This window comes from Gobio gobio (assembly GCF_949357685.1).
Source record: "Gobio gobio genome assembly, chromosome: 22".
In the NCBI taxonomy this organism is placed as follows: domain Eukaryota; kingdom Metazoa; phylum Chordata; class Actinopteri; order Cypriniformes; family Gobionidae; genus Gobio; species Gobio gobio.
Window position 1 is genome coordinate 14392504 of NC_137118.1, and position 22554 is coordinate 14415057.

General features: G+C 36.7%; 1 protein-coding gene and 1 long non-coding RNA gene across 2 annotated transcripts in view; one reads left to right on the plus strand and one right to left on the minus strand.

The window, feature by feature from the left end:
* The window catches only part of zmat4b (zinc finger, matrin-type 4b), a 59092-nt gene that overhangs the window by 15670 nt on the left and 20868 nt on the right, over positions 1-22554 (plus strand). The window contains exons 2-4 of the mRNA XM_079803810.1: positions 894-995; positions 15742-15831; positions 21264-21420. Of these exons, the coding sequence (XP_079659936.1) occupies positions 894-995; positions 15742-15831; positions 21264-21420 (349 nt within the window). The remainder of the gene's footprint in view (positions 1-893; positions 996-15741; positions 15832-21263; positions 21421-22554) is intronic.
* On the minus strand, positions 7194-8145 carry LOC307118252. The gene is made up of 4 exons (XR_013815512.1): positions 7919-8145; positions 7721-7815; positions 7509-7631; positions 7194-7425 (listed from the first exon to the last, which is right to left on the minus strand). It is a non-coding gene; the product is annotated as an uncharacterized lncRNA (long non-coding RNA).

The following is a 22554-nucleotide window of genomic DNA, read 5'->3' on the forward strand; positions in this document are numbered from 1 at the left end:
ACTCAGCACCCCTAGTTCCCGATTATTTTTACCTGTATATGTTTTTTTGACTCTCAATGTAATGGTAGCCATTGACTTGCATTATATGAATCACCAAGGACTACAGTTTCAGCTAAAAAAAAAAGAAAACATTTTTGGGGGAACTATCCCTTTAACAAAACCAGTAGAAACACTCTTCAAAATATCTACCTTTGTGTTTCACAGAAGAAAGCAAGTCATTTAGGTTTGAATTTGAAATGACACGAGGGTAAGTAAAGGATGACAGAATTTAAATTTTTAACGAATTATCCCTTTAAGATCCCTGTCAGTTGCCAGGAGCTTTCCAAACGATAGTATGGTCCAAATGGATGACCTCACCTCCTTCTGTCATTAGAAATCTCTCCTTATTATGACCTACAATCATTTTGCAGTGTCTAGATTATTAAAGGTCAGTATAAGGTTGGCGTCAGATGGTCCCAGATCAGCACTAAAAAGATGTCTTCTACAGTATGGCACTTCTTTCTCCTCCAGGCGAGTTGTTGCCTCTTTTGACATGGAGCGGTGCCAGATTTATCTCTCCTCTTGTCTGTCTCATTATACCCCCTCCTTTCCAGCGTCCCTCTTTTTTCCAAAATCCAAATGTCATAGAATTCATTAGTTTGCACAAAGAATGTCACTGTATGATAAACCAAAAATGTCACAGTGATGAAATCTTGCATGATTGATGTTGGCAAGGTTATGACAAATACACTGAATATTGTTTGATTCAGCAATCGAGTGTTTATTTTCCCACTGTTATATACAAAGTTTGTGATAATGAGTTTAGGAAAGCAGAGATGGTCTCGCGATACTAATTTAAAGTATTCCTAATGAATGTGTGAAACCAATAAAAATACACTGATATTCCTCTTCAGATGAAGTCTACGGAAGTGGATCCGGGGTTATTCACTGACAGCTACTGCAAAGTGTGCAGCGCTCAGCTTATCTCTGAGTCACAGAGAGTCGCCCACTATGAGGTGAGTAACACACACACACACATATTCACACAAAGCATAAACATTTACTGATACCCGTTAATTTGATCCGCTGTCAATAATTTTCTACGGTCTGCTGCGCACTTTCTTAAATGAGGGCAGATAAGTAGGTTAATTAGATTTTTGCTTCTAATATTCATATGCAATTATAAAAGGCTGCATGAATTTCACCCGCCATCAATCACGGTATGTAAATAAATTTATATCTGATAATATCAAGCTAGATATGCAAGTAGATTGATATACAGCCTGGAGTGATTCCTCACAATCCTGCCCATATGAAAGAAAATAAATTAGATTATAAGTGCATCTATATCTCTATTATTTCTCCCAGATAACACTGAGATTAAATAAAGACCAAATGGAGATATTGGTGCAAGTGTCCTCTTGATTTTTCTTTTGAGAAGTAGACTGTGGTAATTTCACATACAGTAAGTTTCATCTCAATGTCTCAAACTGCTCATATTTAATAAGGTACTAAAGTCAATCAAAAGAGATTTCAGTATGAGCTTCAACATTTCTCAATCTACCTGAGTGATGTTATCCACATTATTCATATCTCTATACTGCTACTGTAGTATACTGTATATCAGCATTTTGCGTGTTTGCATGTTTTGCGCCTGCATTTGAAGGAGATAACTGTCTAGTTATGCAGATATTTTTGACGTGATACCTGCCATACCCATGATAGCAACGATATAATTTTTTTTTTACTTCGTTTTTCACTGTGCTAACAGAACGTGTTCCATGACAGCCAGCTGACAAAGTCAATTGTCCTCGATTTGTTTTTCTTCTCAGGTCACGTTTGGTCTCATGAGTCTCTGTGAGATCTCGTGTCACTGTGAAATCGTTCCTACAAACAACAAGTGTGTGGTTTTGCGGTCCGGCTGAATCGTCCAGTGTGTGCGTTCAAAGGATTATAATACTAAAAATCGGTTGAAACTGTCATACATCAGGCATAACATTATAAACACCTTCCTAATATTGTGTTGGCACCCTTTAAACAGCCAAAACATTATTTATTAGAGACTACAGTTTATTAGAGACTGTTTACTTAATACTAATAGCGTTTGAAATGTATATTTTAATCTTACACCAATTAGGCATAACATTATTACATTCTTAATATTGCTTTTACTGCCAAAACAGCCCTGACCCATCGAGGCATGGACTCCACTAGACCCCTGAAGGTGTGCTGTGGTATCTGGCACCAAGATGTTAGCAGCAGATCCTTTAAGTCCTGTAAGTTGCGAGGTGGGGCCTCCATTGGGCTTGTTTGTTCAGCACATCCCACAGATGCTCGATTGGATTGAGATCTGGGGAATTTGGAGGCCAAGTCAACACCACAAACTCATTGTTGTGCTCCTCAAACCATTGCTGAACCATTTTTGCTTTGTGACAGGGCACATTATTCTGCTGAAAGAGGCCACAGCAACCAGGGAATACCATTTCCATTAAAATGGTGTACATGGTCCGCAGCAATGCTTAGGAAGGTGGTAGAAGTAGCTTCATGTAAAAGTAACATCCAAATGGATGGCAGGACCCAAGGTTTCCCAGCAGAACATTGCCCAAAGCATCAAACTGCCTCCGTTGGCTTGCCTTTTTCCAATAGTGCATCCTGGTGCCATTGCTCCGTGGTCCAGTTCTGATTCTCACGTGCCCTCTGTTGGCACTTTCAAAGGTTGACAGGGGTCAGCATGGGCAACACACGGGCCAGCCTTCGCTCCCCAAGTGCATCAATGAGCCTTGGCCGCCCATGACCCTGTCGCCGGTTCACCACTGTTCCTTCCTTGGACCACTTTTGATAGATACTGACCACTGCAGACCGGGAAAACCCCACAAGAGCTGCAGTTTTGGAGATGCTCTGACCCAGTCATCTAGCCATCACAATTTGGCCCTTGTCAAACTCGCTCAAATCCTCACGCTTGCCCATTTTTCCTGCTTCTAACACATCAACTTTGAGGATAAGATGTTCACTTGCTGCCTAATATATCCCACCCACTAACATGTGCCATGATGAAGAGATAATCATTGTTATTCACCTGTCAAATCGTGAGATGTGAAAATCTTCTAGTGTGTCCCAGGCCTAAAACTGCTGGTATAAACCATTAACAAAGCACAAAGCAGCACTTCCTTACCGTTTTGCATATCAATCATGCTGATCAAAATATTTGCGCAGTAGTATGCTCAGGTAAGATGATTAGAACAGCCTTCTGTCTGTGCCATCATGACTTCTTTGCTTGCTTTAATCACTTTTGCTCGTTCTCTTGCACTGACTCGTTTGCTAAACTGAACAGCCAATCAGAGTTCTCTCTCTAACCGACGGACCAAAGCAGATTCTACATGTTGAATCGGCCTAAAAAAAACAGCCTACAGCCAACTATGCAGAACACACTGAACAAACTAAGTCGGCTTGTTATGTCCCATACTAAATATTTTTGTGGAATCCACTATTTTTTTCAGTATTCTTTGATGAATAGAAAGTTCAAAAGTAAAGCATTTATTGGAAATAGAAATCTTTTTAACATAAATGTCTACTGTGACTTTTGATTAATGTATTGCATCCTTGCTGAATAAAAGTATTAATTTCTTTAAAAGACCTTTTGAATGGTAGTGTATATTTCCATTTATACTGCAAAATAAATGTTGTGTTTATTATATATTTGCTTGGCTATGCCTAAAGCACATTTAAATTTGTTCTAGATCAACAGTATTTGATTTATAAATCCACTTGAACCAGTGTAGATGCAAGTCCTCTTTGCACGCATAAGCATTTTAGTACATTTAAAAAGAAGTACCTGCTTTTGTTCATTTGCATCAGTTAACGGTTTTCTGTTGCATAAACCGCAGTGGGATAAGCCATTATTGGAACGCATATGGATCACTAGCAGCAGCGCATTGCCAGCTTTCTGTCTTCTTAAAACCTTCCAGTTTTTTTTGTAGGAGTCACATTATTGCTGGCACTTTCAGAGCTGTTTCCAAGATAATTACATAGAATTGGATATCTGCATTTGTGATTTGTCGGGCCAAAATCTCAGTGGTTCAAAAGGTCAGTGTTTCCCAGAAACACTCAGCTGTTCCTCATTCGCTCCTTTCACCCCATACCATTTCACAAAACAACCTGAGGAATTAGACGTGCAGGTCTTTATATTGCACACCAATCATCCAGGACCCCAGACCAGCTGGGGCTCCCTAATCATGATATTAGATATGATATAGTTGTTTGCCCAAAATGGAGACTATTCTGTTTGAATAGCCCTGCGTTTTTTGTCTGCTCGGTTTTTGTCTAATAATGCATCGGCCTGATGGGAAACCCAGAGAGTGGTTAATTCAGATGACAGCTTCTTGCATCATATGTCATTACCTCAGCCATGAACGGAGATGTCTTAATTATTACCTCTTAAATTTGCCTGTCGCTTGCCTGCTCCTGAGGGAATGAAGCCATGTGGTCGACACTTGGGCTGGCTGAGAACCAGCTGTTAGCTTGTTAACCCAATCTAGAGTCTGTTCACGTCTGCAATATCATGTCTCTCATGATTAAACGATGAGGCTTCAACATGAGAAGTTCAGATTTTATCTGACCCTCTTGTTGCTTGGCATGGTCATGCTGGATAGCTTTTGATACATGGATCGGCTATGTTCTTGACTGAATGAAAGATTGTATTTAGAGATTGCTAGCACAGTGGGTCACAGTTGTACAGGTAGATGCGGATTAAATGTTTCTCCAAACAAAGAGCTTGAGATTATTTACACCAGCATGATTAACAGGACCGCTCACTGTTTGCAGCTTTGGTTCTGGAAGTATTTTTCCCATTCATTTTCTCTAGGCATTTCTTTAAAGAGTTTGAAGCTGTATATTTTCTAGACGAATACCATGTCCCAGAAGTCATCCCTATGTGATGAGTATCTTAAAGCTGGTTGGTTTAACCCGCTTTAAAGGGATAGTTCACCCAAAAATGAAAATTCTGTCATCATTTACTCTCCTTCATGTCGTTCCATTTATCTTCGGAACACAAATGAAGATATTTTTTATGAAATCTGAGAGATTTCGGTCCCTCCATTGGCAGTCTATGTAACTACCACTTTGACACTTCATAAAGAAATGGTAAAACTAATCCATATGAATCAAGCAGTTTAGTCCAAATTTTCTTAAGAGACACGGTCTCTTTATATCATTATGAACAGATCGAAATTAGGCTTTTATTCACATATAAAAATGTATCAGCAAACATTTACAGAAGCTAAACCATACATGCTTGATGCGAGAGAACAAACCTCATTGGTTCTTGCGGAAGCTCAAACGTGCTGCATAACACACGAGAATGAACCTCATTGGTTCTCACACGTCAAGTGAACATGCTTGAGCTTCCATTTATCATAACTGATGTGTGCATTGATGAATGTTTATATATGAATAAAAGCCTAAATTAAACCTGTTCATCATATAAGTCTCTTCAGAAAATATGGACTGAACTGCTCAATTCATGTGGATTCGTTTTACGACCTCTTTATGAACTTTTTGAAGTGTCAAAGTGGTAGTTGCGTAGACTGTCAATAGAGGGACAGAATTCTCTCAGATATCATTACAAATATCTTTATTTGTGCTCCAAAGATAAATGAAAGTCTTGCGGGTTCGGAACTACATGAGGGTGAGTAAATTATTATTAAAGTTTTTGGGTGAACTATCGCTTTAAGATAATCATCACAGTGGGATGACGTCTGTGATGTGGTATTCGTCTACAAAAACAAATCCATTGAAATTCTATTAATAGGACTTAAATGACTCCACATACAATCTATAGTATGAAGCTCAAATTTAACTGTATGTTATGCCATACATGTGAAATTGTTACTTTTTATCACATGATCTGGGAATGCCCTGGGGTTGCTACATTTTTGGCATATAGTAAAAAACAAAAGTCCACTACATTCAACTCTTCTGTTCCTTTGTCTGTATTGATTTTAAATGAACTCTCTGACATTCAACTTAAACGATTAGTTCACTTCAAAATGAGAATTTCCCGATATTTTACTCACCCCCATCTCATCCAAGATGTTAATGTCTTTCTTTCTTCAGTGGAAAATAAATTAAGTTTTTTGAGGAAAACACTCCTGGATTTTTCTCCTCATCATTGACTTCCATGGCAACCAAAATATTGAAGGTCCAAATCAATGCAGTTTCAAAGCGCTTCAGAGGCTCTGCACGATCCCAGACGAGGAATAGGATCTTATCTAACGCAACTATCTGTCATAAAAAAAAAAAAAGATATTTATATACTTTTTAACCTAAATTGCTCATCTTGCGCTGCGCTGCTACGTGCCAAGGATTGCATAATTGCCAAGGACGTTGAAAAGGTCACGGTAGACGTAGGCGAAAGTATGCAGTTTCGTTGAAGCCCTTCGAATCGCTTTGAAACTGCATTGATTTGGACCTTCAACATTTTGGTTGCCATGGAAGTCTATGATTGGGAGAAAAATCCTGGAATGTTTTCCTCAAAAAACGTAATTTCTTTTCGACTGAAGAAAGAAAGTAATCTTGCATGAGATGGGGGTGAGTAATATCAGAAATTTTCATTTTGAAGTGAACTAATCCTTTAACAAAACTAAGGACACTGCATGAAAAGTGGGATTTTCGACCCCGTAAACGCCTGTATACTCCTGGAAATCTCCCTAATTTTCGGCAGTTTTCGACAATTTAGAGGCAGCGAACGTCGCGTTTGTCTGTGCCACAAATTGTCGTAAACGAACCATGACGTAGGTGGAGAGCCCCCCGCTGAGAGACCGCGCGGAGGTGCGACGCCTCTAATTTGCATATGAATAGCAGCGAAACCAGAGAGTCAACGGCCAGACTTGAATTTACTCACTCACTATTGGCTGAAGCCACTACATTTAAAAAAGAAAAATCCCTCGTGATTGGTTGGCAGATCACTGCAAACCAATCATTATTGGTCCCCCTGGCTCATTATAAATGTAAACCCCAATAATAATAATAAATATATAATTTATGTTGTAATAATTTGTTTCATATTAATGTTATTGTGCTATGATGTATTCATACCATCAAGGAATATATGGGAAAATTATACGGACCGTGCCGTTTATTCAAACAAGGGGCTTCATTTATAAGCATACAGCTGTTCATTCAAGAGAAAGGGCTTCATTTATAAAACACAGCGGTTTACTTAAAGAAAGAGCTTTATTGTTAAACACACAACTATGTACAGTGCAGCAGTAATGTCTCGTAATGTAATGTAGAGTTCGGCGTGCTCCAGGCTGCGAGAGCGCGGTGGCCGCACAATCCATCCAGACACCCCGTCAACAAAGCCGTCTTCCTCGTCAAACATGAGTTCAATGGTCGCGGACTTCCAAACGTCCACCTCATCCTCATCCAGCACTCTCTCGCTTCCAGCAACTGTAATACAATCCATAAAGACAATAAGCAACCTGAAAAATACTCACATTGACAAAAAACGGATCTAATATAATAAATCTTACCCTTTTTCTTCTTGATCGACTCCGAGCTAAACTTCGCAGTTTCCGCCTGCTATGTAACGTTAAGTTCAGGTTGTTTGTATCTGAAGCTCCAGCGTGTCGATTCATAATACGTCTTACAGGCAGCTGGAAAACAATTACATGAGACTGGTATTAATAAAAACAGTCACGTTAAAATTAAACAAGGAATGAGAAACACATTAGAAGTTACTTACACACAATGTCGTCATGATCAGCGGTTAAATCTGGACTCGCGGAAATCGCTCCAAGCAGATAAGAGCTCACAGCTTCGTTATGAGGCGAGGATAGTCTGTGTAAACAAAATGTGCAGTTTTAAGCTCGGATCTATTAACGCATCCATTTCCTTATACAGCTGAATAAAAGCATATTCTTTAAATCGTAACGTTACATACCCATGCTCTGGTTCATAGCGACTGCAGTTTGCCTCAGAGTTATGAAGACGAAGACAGCCTCCTGAAAATGAGTCCAAAAAGTTCGTCGCGTCCATGCAGAGATTGAGTTGAAGACGGTGTCCTGTCATTGTTGATCACGAAAAAGGAAAGCAGCAAAAAACATAAAAAAAAGTTTAAAGCTCGTCTTCTACGCGTCATGGCCATGACCTCGACCTCGCACCTCATTGGACTAGGGCTATAATAAGGAACGCGCCCGGGGCCAAATCTCTTTCTACGAAACGCGTGACTTATAATCGTTTCAACCTTCAACACGCCCTGTTTTCCGCTTCAACGCAGCAATTTTTTACGTGTGTCTTCTGTATGTGTAGACCCATGGTGTAGACACGCACATTCTGGTCGTGTAACAGGCATACACGCACAGTCGACGCACAGTTTTAACATGTTAAGAAGACACATTTGAACGTGTTTCTTAACGCGCACATTCTGTACATGTCGAAGTGTAATATTTTTTTTTAAAGCAGACTTACCTTTAGATGTAGCTTAGGCTACATACAGATTAATATAAGATATTAATTAATTGCTTAACTGACTACTGTGCTAGAGTAAAGTAGCCTAATGTTACAATGTATATTAAGTAAATGCTTAATATTATACAATTATTATAATTTATCTATATGGGTTATTGTTTGTTTTTTAAAGTTAGGCTATATATAATTTCTAAAAGTATAGGCTAATTTACACAGCACATATTTATAACTGAAAACACACACAACTTTATTCACTTTCACATAATAATGTTTTTGTAATTTGGTGTTTAGTTTGTTGTATAGTTTGTTTATACTGTTCTGTCTCTGTTTTGTTTCCAGGAACATCTGATGAGTGCTATAATAAAATGACTTCATTATATTTAAAATGTTTTGATATTCATTTTATTTATATTATTAATATTTTATTTACCCATAAACGTGTCTTTAGGAAGCCATAAGTTATAGAGACAAGAATAACTTTTGCCATTTAAATGCCACATTCATTTACTGAGGACCCATACAGCCAATGATCATGTGTGAAAACACTTATACATAAATTGATCACTTAGAAATCAAAACTAAGGTTTGAGAAAGAAAGAATATGCATACAACAAAATATATTGTTTCATAGCAGCTTCAGTAACAAGTTCAAAACAAATTCTGCTGTAAACCGGCTCTAACAAGCCAATATAGTGTCAATATTCAGCTCAAGTGACTTCAGTGTTGATTCAGTTCAGTTGATTTCAGTTCAACTGTAAATTCCTCAGTTGTGCATTGTGTGTAGTTAGATATATGCAAAAACTACATTTTTGGAAATAGTTAAAATAGTTTTGCACAAAGTGTTGCTTTTGCAAGAGATGTCTGATGTTTTGTGTGTAGAGTTACAAGAAATGGAGCCATATTTTCAGAAATTGTGTGTAAGCAATTAGATAAAACTGTAAATGAATCCAGTTTATTTTAGTTCAGGACTCATAGTCCAGGTGTTAGTAATCTGTGCTTAATCTTTGTTCCAGGCAACAATTTTTTAACTCACGATTAACTAGATTAAGGCCTACTCTTGGCATAATTTAAACCCTGTCCAGGAAACCACCTCTTGAAAATCTGCATTGATAATTCATAAAATGTGGTGTGAGCTCAATTTAAATGACAATTACAGAAAAACACAATCTGACTTAACTATAAACAAACAAACTTGTACTTTTCACATTTATGATTAATAGCCATTTAAAAAATCATTCACAGTGCAGGGTGGACAAATTAATGTTGGTATGTAAACTGTATGCTTTACTTGATTTATTTGTGTGCTTTGGTTCATTGTCTTGTTGCATCACATAACCTCTCTAAAGGTTGAAGACATGAACTGCTGTCCTGTATTTTTTTATTTTTTTTACATAACATTGGTTATTGCTAATGACATACAGAGTAATTAATCTACACTGTGAGCCCGGACAAGTTGAATCTACTTAAAAAATTGGAGCAAACTGGTTGCCCTAAAAATTTAGTAATGTGAACTAAAACGAGTACATTTAACTTAAATTTAAGTTAACATTTTAACTTAAACTTTAAACTTGTTTTAGTCAAAAAAATTCAGAACCTAGATAAAACTCCCCCTGCTGCTACTCTGATTTGCATTTGTGTAGCTCACAGCATCTTCATTTACATGATAAAGCCTCCCCTAGAATTAAGGGGAGGGGGGGTCATGGGGGGACAACTGCCAAGCAAGGCCCACGTCAATTTCAGACAATTTACGGCAGTTTTCGGTGTTGCCTGCAAATTGCCGTGCACAGTCGTAAACCTGAAGTTTCACGGCAATCTACAGTGTCACATACTGACGAAAATCCCACTTTTCATGCAGTGGGAGAAGGTGTTTTTAGCTGGTTTGACAGATTAAGGACACATGAAGATAGTTGCAATGAGATGGAAACCTCTACATACTCTAAATAAGCTTAAATGGGCACTTACTTTTATAGACGTTGTTCATCTTGAATTGTCCACAGCACATTCATGGGGCAAAAGAGGGAATCATAAGACTTTAGTATGAACTTTGGAGAAGCTTAAAGGTCTATTGGTTTGATCTGATTTGATCCACTTCATGGATTCCCTCTCTGGTCTTGTGGCTGTCTCAGTTTTGTATTTCTTTTGTTCTTTATCTTTCATTGTTCCCTGTTTGGGGTTTTTAATCTGCCGATTACTTTTTTCAGCGTCATACCACTGGTTTAAGTGTCAAGGGTTGCAGCAAGTCGATCTGGACTTTACCACTTACAGTCAAACCAAAAATGATTCAGACACCAGATATAATGTTTTACTAGTAGTGGGTGTAGGACACTTTAGTTAATTTTTGCAAGTGAGGATAGCAAAATAAAGTAAACTGTGACTGTGACATATTATATCCAAAAATTCTTTATAGAGTGGACTACCAGTTAAATTGATAAAAATTTGGGACCAAAATTATTCAGACACTTTGACCTGACCTTGTTTTGCTTAAAGTCCCTGTAAAGTCAAAACTAAACATGTGTTCTGAGTTTCTCACACCACAGATAAATGTGTTATTAACCACCCAGCCAAATTTGAATCATTAAAAAATCCGCCAAGTACATAAAATAGCTTATCAAAAACTTGAAAAAATGAGCAGCATTCTCTGCTCTCAAACGCTGGGGGATGTGTCCGCTGTCGGCGCCGAAACCACGCCCACTCGCGGGAAAGCGGCCGTAGCACACAAGACAACACTCACTGATCACGAGCGTCTATGATCACGACGCACCAGATGTCGGCGGGACGGGAGGACTAAGGCCGGGGCGGGGGATAGTCGGTTCTGCAGCGGATTATCAGTGAATCCCAGTTGTCTCCGGTGAAAGTTTGTAAAACGATCCGGTGTATTGTCACTGCAGACTCAGAGGCAGGCGTCGGTGGTGATCCTCAGCTCTCCATCAAGATGGCTGTTCACAAAATTTATCCACCTCTTCTTGATCATCGTATTTGTTTTGTAAGTTGTAGGCTGTAATAACTAACTGTACTGACAGTAACTCGCGATCGAGCGGGCAAACTGATGCGAATGTGCTCTAGTTATGATCGTGTTAGGGGAGGAGCCAGGCTCGGTGGCTCCAGTGCGTCATCGAGCCACTGTTTTAGCCCCGCCCAGAAAATCCTGAACACAGCAACGGTGAAAAACTGTTTAACGGTCTAACTTCTGAATTCAGTACTACATAGTTCACAGTCTTTGTAATTTGTTTCAGCAATACATTTCTAACATTTATAATGTGTTTAGAAAAAAATCTCAGAATTGCCTTTACAGGGACTTTAAGTGTTTTTTCTTTAATTGCTAATGTGACATTTCACACCACAGACTGAACAATATTAAGCATTGCTTGCTAATTGGTTGACCTAAATTGGTATTATCTAATTGTGTGCTTAAATTGAACAGCTGACAGCTGATTGGTTGATTGTAATCCGTTACATACCTTTCTATCAAAGTTATCTGACATCAAGATAAATTTGTTCTGACACAGTCTAACTCTGTGTTCTTGTCATATTTTATTACAATTTTCTAAACTATAGCGAATAAACTGATAATGTGAGAAAATGTGTCTGAATAAATTTTGGTTTGACTGTATATTGCTGTATATGGGCATATATGCTCATATCCCCAGATGTTTGTTTTGGCGCATATATACTAAAGCAATAAACCCCAAGAAGGATTATGACTTCATGGGGCTTTTATAAAATGGTTAGTCATTAAGAATACTGATGTAATGAGGTCACAGGTGTATGATTGTAGAGTAATTTATAGATGCTTCAAACGCAGCTCAACCAATCAGCATCAAGGACCGGAACTATCCTAACGTTTTATAAATATAATTTGTATATATATACTGTACATATTCATTTGCATATTTTTTTATGTCGTATTTGTTTGTTTTGTGTAAATCTGTCATTTTATTTCATATGCTTCCTCATAATAATAATAATAATAATTTGTACTATTTTGTAATTTTGATCTCCACTTACTGCTGTATGACTGATTGAATCATCACAACATCCAAAGAAGTATTGAAAGAAAAGCAAAAAGGTACAAACCATTTATACTTTGAGAAAATGAACTACTTATTGCAAATGACCTCATCCAATCAGAAATATGAAAACATTTGCTTATAAATACTAATAATAACAATATATTTGAAGTTTTTGCAAAGTGTTTGAATATACAGGTACACATTGTAAAAAAGTTTAAGAAAATGTAAAAATGGTACAGTAAAAACCATATATAATAAGAATTATATTATTTTATTTTATATTTTATATTTTATATTTTATATTTTTTATGTTTTATATTATATTATATTTAGACAATACATGTAATTTTACAGAAAACTGTAAAAAAAAGTATCAGCAAAATGTTAAATTTTTTATAGGAAAACATTGTATTTAACAAGGCAAAGTAAATTATTGTTAAAATTGATTGGTTTAAAAAAATGATCAATTAAATAGCTCAAATAGGTTGATACATCAAATAAGTTAAGGTTTTAATAGTTAAAATAGGATGATATAAATGAACTACATAATTTAATGGCAAAATGTAAAATGTACAATGCATTCACCAAATGTAAAGTGTGTAACATCAGTTTTTTTTACAGCAATTTTTTTAACTTAAATGTAACAAAAAACAAACAACAACACAAACAACTTTTTACAATAATCATTAGCAATGTTTTTTGGAGTGCACAGTCACTGCAGGATTTTTCACCCCATGATTCCTTAGTAACAGCGACTATTCTGATTGGTGCATCTTTCTTGGTGAATATAGTGTAGTGTAGTTTTTCAACTAAACACATTCAAAACACAGCCGTAACAATCTCAGAGCTCATGTTAGGTCTGTATTGAAAGGTTTGTATGTTATTGATAAAATGTATAGAAATTCAAGAGATTTGCACTTACAAAACCCTCCAGTTGCGCTCTAGCCGCTCTAAACGGACTGCATGTTCCCCATTACAGCAGAGTGACACATCTGCTCAGTGCTTTTGGTTTTCCTTGTTTTTCTGCACAGAATTCAGAAAACAAAGCCCTGAGTTGTTGGCTTGTTATTGTCAGCTGGTTGGTGCAATATAATGAGGACGGTAAAAGTTTGCTGGATACAGAGTGATGAGGTTGTGTGGTCATGCATTTAATGAGACCGATCTCAGTGCCACCACCTCATGCTGAGGAGAACCTAGCTTACAAGAACGAACAAAGTCAACGCTATAGCCTTAGCCGCTTTGCTTATTATAAGCGAACAGACAGTTAGGATCAATGCCAAACATTAGTCAGAACCGGGGATGTTGTGGCATTTTTATGCATTCTGGATAAATGCAGCCACAATGCAAATGATTCAGCTGACCTATTCTGTGTCAGATACCTAAAGCATATGCCTGATATCGCATCAATGGGCTGAAAGGATCTGATAAGAAAGAGAAGGAACAGGTGAGGGAACGACTCAGTGACTGATGGGATCAAGAGTATCCCGGGTCAATTAGCACCTCGCTGCTCTACTTTGAAGCCCCTCACAGAGGTGAAAATGTACTCTAGTGAAAGAGAACACAGTGGAATATCAAAGGTGTGCTTGACTAAATGCATACTTTAGTATTAGCATTTGCATAATGATTTAAACAGTTACTCAGTGCAACCTAAAATGTCATCATTTACTCCCCCTCATGTCATTCTATACCTGTATGAGTTTCTTTATTCTGTGGAACACAAATGGAGTTTACAGAATATTCATTGCACTATAAAAGTATGTTCTGTCTTGAAGAATTAGCTACTTATCCCATGAAGCATTTCAAATGACGTTAAAATTACATAAAATGACAAGAATGATTATACAATTGAAAAATGTTACTAAATTTACTCTAAATTTAAAAAACTCATTTATAATAAGTACAAAAGACCATGTATTTGAGGATTCAAAGTATACAGCTAAAAAGGTTTAGCAGAATGTTCATGCTGCTGTTTTACATACAATGAAGATGATTATGAGCCATAAAAGTAGTTCATACTATAGGGTTTTTGTGACCCTGGACCACAGAACAAGTCATAAGGATACATTTTTTTGAAATTGAGATTTATACATCATGTGAAAGATGAATAAATAAGCTTTCCATGTGTGGTTTGTTAGGATTGGACAATATGTGGTCGAGATACAACTATTTGAAAATCGGAATCTGTGGTGCAAAAAAATCTTAAATATTGAGAAAATCGCCTTTAAAGTTGTCCAAATGAAGTCCTTAGCAAGGACTATATTTCTTAATATATTTATGGTAGGAAAATTTACAAAATCTCTTCATGGAACATGATCTTAATTTTTGGCATAAAAGAAAAATGGATAATTTTGACCCATTCAATGTTGCCAAAAATATACCTGTGCGACTTACCACTGGTTTTGTGTTCCATGGTCACATATGAGGGGGAAAAATAAAGACAAAATGTATTTTTAGGGCTCATGGTTTTTAATTAAATAAGTTTTTAAAAAAAGTACATTTACTGATTTTCATTCTAATTTATAATATGAATTACAATTATTTATTCAATTGACAGCCATAAACAGTATAAACAGAAATAACTACCAAATTTTTTTATATATTTGAAAGTTTTATTCATTTAACATACTGTAATAGTGGATAGAAGATACGCAGTCAATTTAATACGAAGTAAATATTCCAAGATAACTTTTTAATCATCTATTTTGAGTACTGTGTCAATATAAACAACAGGGCATTCTGCAAAATCTGCTCCAGATAAAAGAAAGCAATACACGTTTGGGACGACCTGATGTTTCATTATTGTGTAAACTATTCCTTTAATGTCTGATGATCCATCTTTCTGCCTTTAAGATTTCCAAAATCCTTTGTCTCGCAGGCATCATAACTGCTACAAATCTTTTTTAGTTTACGGTGGCTTTTTATGGAGATTTACTATTTTGGGGCACATATCACCCTGCTTGATAATGGATTGAAGAACCCTCTTGTGAGAATTACTTCTCTGGTGCCTTTTCACTGCTCATATGGCCGGGCATTCGTCTGCTACACAGCAATCAATACGGACCTTTATTCAGCCACCAGAGCGATCATTCAGAGGCTACAGTGGGGCATATCAAGCTTTGAGAAATGAAAGCAGTGGTCCATAATCTTGTTCCTGTAGCTCTGATGAGAATTGTTTGGGTCGGGTCTGACATCGCTTAGCTTGATAATCAATGGCAAGCTGTTTTTCTGTCAACACTGGAATGAAACTGGCTGCTTGTGAAACACTCTTTATCTCATTTTCTTGCAGAGTCGAAAGCATGCAAACAAAGTTCGCCTGTATTACATGTTACACCCAGTGGATGGTGGCTGCCCTGCAAAGAAACTTCGGACAGACAATGTAAGTGAAGAAATACGCCTACATATGGCCATTTAATGTACATGTATTGGTACTAATAGAGAATTTGTTGCTAGTTATGCTATTTGAATTTGTTAGATTGCAGAAAAATATATACTAGCACCAATTCCAAACCACTTTCCTTCTAAAAAATTTAAGCTGGCAGTTTCATTACTCCATTGAGGAACCCAGATGTAGCTACCCCAGGAAAACGGTTTTATGTCCACAACATATTGATTGACATGGATGACCTGCTCGTCTAAGCGTATTACTTCTGCCCAGTCCCGCATCTCTCACATTTCAGGCTACTATTGGGGTGTAGTGATGAAGTGGATCTTTTAAAAGAACGAAGAATGACCCAATCCATTTTGTTACAACTTTCACATGTCAAGCTGTCACTTCATGTCACACATGGCTTGTGAATGTCTGTGGTTTGGACTGCTGAAGGTCTAGAGGTTTTATGACTGGTACAAACTACAGTTGAGGATTTGTTCACTTTGAATGGATATTTTTGGCATATTTTTGCAAAATATGCAAACATTTTTGTTCATAAGTGACTTTCTTACTAATGTCAAAAGATTTACACAAATCTGTGACAGACTTGCATGATAGTACGGTCATGAAAAACCTGGAAAAGCCATGAATATAATGTTAGGGGAACGTTAAAATATAACATATGGGGGACGTTAGAGGATAACATTAGGGGAACGTTAGTGGATAACAAGGGGAAAGTTAGAATATAACGTTAGTGAATTAACATAAGGGAAACGTTAGAATATATAACGTTAGGGGAATGTTAGAATACAATGTCAGGGGAACGTTAGAGGATAACGTAAGGGGAACGTTAGGGGAATGTTAGAATACAATGTCAGGGAAGCGTTAGAAAATAACGTTAGTGAATTAACATAAGGGAAACGTTAGAATATATAACGTTAGGGGAATGTTAGAATACAATGTCAGGGGAACGTTAGAGGATAACGTTAGGGGAACGTTAGGGGAATGTTAGAATACAATGTCAGGGAAGCGTTAGAAAATAACGTTAGTGAATTAACATAAGGGAAACGTTAGAATATATAACATTAGGGGAATGTTAGAATACAATGTCAGGGGAACGTTAGAGGATAACTTAAGGGGAACATTAGAGGATAACATAAGGGCAACGTTAGGGTAATGTTAGAATACAATGTCATCGGAACGTTAGAGGATAACGTTAGGGGAACGTTGGAATATAACGTTAAGGGAAAGTTAGTGGATAACATTAGGGGAACGTTAGTGGATTAACATATAGGAAATGTTAGAATATAACGGTAGGGGGATGTTAGAATACAATGTTAGGGGAACGTTGAGGATAACATATAGGAAACGTTAGAATATAACGTTAGGGAAATGTTAGAATACAATGTCAGGGGAACGTTAGAGAATAATATTAGGGGAACATTAGAGGATAACGTTAGGGGAACGTTGGAATATAACGCTAAGGGAAAGTTAGTGGATAACATTAGGGGAAGGATAGAATATAACGTAAGGGGAACGTTAGAGGATAACGTTAGGGGAACGTTAGTGGATTAACATAAGGGAAACGTTAGAATATATAACGTTAGGGGAATGTTAGAATGTAATGTCAGGGGAACGTTAGAGGATAACGTAAGGGGAACATTAGAGGATAACATAAGGGCAATGTTAGGGGAATGTTAGAATACAATGTCATCGGAATGTTAGAGGATAACGTTAGGGGAACGTTGGAATATAACATTAAGGGAAAGTTAGTGGATAACATTAGAGGAATGTTAGAATATAACATTAGGGGAATGTTAGAGGTTAACATTAGGGGAACGTTAGTGAATTAACATAAGGGAAACGTTAGGATATAATGTTAGGGGAATATTAGAATATAACATTAGGGGAACGTTAGAGGATAACGTTAGGGGAACATTAGAGGATAACATAAGGGAAACGTTAGAATATAACGCTAGGGGAATGTTAGAATACAACATCAGGGGAACGTTAGTTGATAATGTTAGGGGAACATTAGAGGATAACATTAGGGGAACGTTAGAATATAACGTTAGGGGAACAAGAGGAACGTAAGAATATAATGTCAGGGGAATGTTAGAGGATAAATTTAGGGGAATGTTCTGTTTTTGTTAAGAAAACTTTCCTGGCTAACCAAAAACAAATCTTTAAAAATCGAACATTCCGGGAACCAAAAATTGTTAGCTGGGTTACAAGCTGTAATCACGAGCGCTAGGAGGACATGACACTTTTTATAAGTTAAAATCACCTAATTGTGGTAGTTACGACATGGCGTGACCGCACCTACAGTCAAACTTGAACTAAAAAAAATTATGAAAAGATAAAACATTTTCTTGCACCAACATAAATTAGAAAGTGGAGTTCTGAGGGTCAGACACAGCATTTTATCTAACCGTCTTTTTGATGTGTCAGTGTTATAAATGTTTATTTTGTATTAAACCACATAGCTTGTCATTAATGAGTTAAGATATGCTGTCATCTCAGTTCAGAAAATGTTAGTCCAGGATTTGAATATTACAAGCATTTTGAGGGAATTTCGGAAGCTGTTCCACAGGGAACAAGGGGTGTTGTGGGTTGCAGATGGCAAGAGAGAGTGTTGTTTTTTTGTTCAGTTAAATGTAATCGTTGCTTGCACCTGTGTTTTACCCTAGTTCTTTCACCTTTTTCATGTATTTTGCTGTGATCCTCAAGCTCAAGCCTAACTGCGGAGCTCTTGAAAACATTTGTTAACGTTTTCTTGTGATATATAAACAACAATCAGCATTACATAAAGACTTGACTATTTTAATTCAAAATAAAGCAAAGTAACCCCCACAGACACACTTATAAAGCATCTATAAACATTTGAGTCTCCTCGTGTATTTTAGTTTCTCACTCTAACTCATAATGTAAACTTGCGTCAGTTTAAGGCACATGTTTGCTGTTTCTTGTCGCAGCCAGCAATATTAAAAAACTCACCTGAAATTAAAAGAGATGCTTCTCTCCTGTGTGGATGTGATGATTGTTTCCAGTCAAGGTCAATGTCTAAATGGACATTCATGGTTTAGCTGGAGGTTGGTGAGGTCTTTCCCCTCAGGGGAGTAAATAAAGACATTATTACGTGTCAGGAGAGGAATAACAAGAAGCAGAATGTGTGGACACAGATCGATGCCCTGCGGAGGGAACACAGACCTCAGTTCAAGCGCAAGGGTTACAGAACACTTAAAGCTCAGAAAGTCAATCAGTGTCTCATTATTTAATGTTTAACGGAACATTTCATGCAAATTTTTTATTTGTTTTTACTCACCATCATGTAATATTTCCATGGAGAATGGAGAAATTTAGACTTCTTGCCACAAATGACAGTTCATAGATTGTATTAAGATACTGTTGCTAAATAGCAAAAATTGCATGACGATTTTTCACACACTACTTTTGTATTATATAAAAGGACAGCATACAGGTTTGGAATGACATGATTGTTGGTAAAAATGACATAACTATTCTTTAAAGACTCCACAACTATCCTCTGCTCTTAGCTTTTCTTTTAATTTGTAGTTTATTGCACATCATTGACCTTGCAATCCCACTTTCTTAGTGCTCAGGATATTGACCATTGATTTATATATTGATCTGAAGAGCAGATGAACCTGTAAACGGTGAATGATGCAATAGCTCAGCAGTGACAAACATTTTTTATTACTTCGCTTTTCCAGTAGAAAGAAAATCTGATTAATTCATAGCTCATGTAAATTCACTCACCAAATTGAGTAACTGAAGAGAATAAATGGCATTTTAGATGTTATTTTTATAACAAAACATTAAGCTGCTATACTGTCTTTACTTATTGCTATGCTTTTTTAACTTGAGATAGATAGACAGACAGACAGACAGACAGACAGACAGACAGACAGACAGACAGACAGACAGACAGACAGACAGACAGACAGACAGACAGACAGACAGACAGACAGACAGACAGACAGACAGACAGACAGACAGACAGACAGACAGACAGACAGATAGATAGATAGATAGATAGATAGATAGATAGATAGATAGATAGATAGATAGATAGATAGATAGATAGATAGATAGATAGGCAGACAGACAGACAGACAGGATGATAGACAGACAGACAGATAGTAGATAGGATGACAGACAGACAGACAGACAGACAGACAGACAGACAGAGAGACAGACAGAGAGACAGACAGACAGACAGATAGATAGAGAGATAGATAGATAGATAGATAGATAGATAGATAGATAGATAGATAGATAGATAGATAGATAGATAGATAGATAGATAGATAGATAGATAGATAGATAGATAGATAGATAGATAGATAGATAGATAGATAGATAGATAGATAGATAGATAGATAGATAGATAGATAGATAGATAGATAGATAGATAGATAGATAGATAGATAGATAGATAGATAGATAGATAGATAGATAGGCAGGCAGGCAGGCAGATAGGATGATAGACAGACAGACAGACAGACAGACAGATAGTAGATAGGATGACAGACAGACAGACAGACAGACAGACAGATAGATAGATAGACTGATGATAGGATGATAGATAGAAAGACAGACAGACAGACAGATAGATAGTTAATTAATTTTAATGTAAATGTATTTGTTCACATATATGTCCATATTATATATAAATATATATACTATGATATAGTAAAATATATTATAATACATGTTAAAATATATTGATATAACAATTTTTTTTGTAAGTTTTACTTTTTAATACATTTTCAGTCAAAATACCTTTATGTTGTCCAAAATATATTTAAAAATACAAATGTAAAATACAAATGTAAAATACAAATGCCTTTTAAAGTGTATTTTGTAATATATTTTGCCATTTAAATATTCAAACAAAATAATATATTTTCAGTTTCAAATTTTGCTATATTTAGCATATATTTTAAATATATTTTTATATTGAAAATATTGTCCACTCAAGTAGCTTCAGTGTAGCTCATCTACATTTTGTTATTAGTTTAATAGTGTACTATTAATAGAGCACTAGCTTGGTAGTGTAACTACTTTTTCTGCTGCACTTTAAATAACGATTAGCTTTTAGCGAAAGTTTCGATCTGACTTCACCCAACAGTGTTTAGAGCCAATATCAGTCAATATGAGAAACTCAGAGTGGTTGCATCAGTGCAGGGAGTAGAATATAATGCTACACCGTTTTCAGAAGTTTGTAAATTACTTCTCCTCAGCGCGACCCACATCTGCCAATTTGACAGCCAAATTTCATATCTTCCTCTTAAAGTTATGATAACACGTTTGCTTCATAAATCATTCTGTTCTCCATGCAGTATTATTAGTTAAAGGTGATAAACGGTCCTGGTTAAAGGATATCAGAGTATGTGTCTGTGTCTGTGTCATCCCAGGGCAGTGCGGAGGGAGACGTGGACAAGAACAAGTGCTGCACGCTGTGCAATATGTCGTTCACTTCAGCGGTAGTGGCCCAGTCGCACTACCAAGGCAAGATCCATGCCAAGAGACTGAGGCTACTGCTGGGGGAACCACCTGCCATCACATCTAAAGGTAGGAGGTGGGGGTCTAAGATCGGCTCCACACTGACTAGATCACTATATATGAAGGCCAAGCTGTTCCTGGATCAGTATTCATACCCGAGAATTACACGCATATGACGTCTTAAGCAGCCAGCGGGGAAGTGACCTGTTCAGCCATGGATGGACTCTGAATATGAGATAATGAGGCAATTTATTCTTGAGAATGAGTTCATTATTATTAATGCTCAAGTTATTAGATATTATTGACATTTGATGAAGTATGATATGAGATATGATATGACTACTATTCACAGTTAGAGTTATGGTCCTAAATCTACATTTTAAACATAGGTACTTGACATTCCCTGCAATGCGCAAAATACTACTTAACAACCGCATAGAAACCATGCAAAACACCCTTGTGAATCGCAACACAATGCACTAAAAGCTACTAAGGAGACCTTAGCAACTATATATCAATCTCCCAGAATACCCTAGTAACCGTATAGAAACACACTTTCTCAGAAGACCTTAACAAACGCATAGCAACCATCCAGAACAAGTTTCACAGAAGACTTTAGCAAGTAACTAAAAGCTAATAGTGCGCAACAGTCGGGTTTCGGAAGTAAAAACTTAAAAACCTTTAAAGACAGCCTTACTGTGAGCTACGAGGTTTTACGATGATGTACAGAAAATTACACCAATCAGAGATTGGAAACAAGGAACATGTGCCAAAATAGCTCTTTAGCTCTGCCCACTCCCATGAAACACTGCAAATAACGTAATCGAGTCGATTTTCCTACGCCTTCATAATGCTAAAATGTTTGTATGTATATGCATATTTTGCAATAAACTTAAAATAAATAGTTTTTATACACATAAATAACTTTTGTAAATGAGCAGTTTTATATTTCTCCATTGTTTTTCATTCGATTATGCTGTTTGCAATGCTTCATGGGATTGTAGATCTTAAGCAATTAAGTACACAGTCTTGTACCTTGTCTTTTTGGCCGATTATCAAAAACTTTTTTTGCTTCCATCAACTTTCTACAATGCAAGTAAATCACTCGCATATGTGATCAACTTTCACGCTAGGCGACACATTTTTTTTATTTTGCCATTAGGCAACTGTGAAATACGCATGCAAATACTGAATTGAACTCTT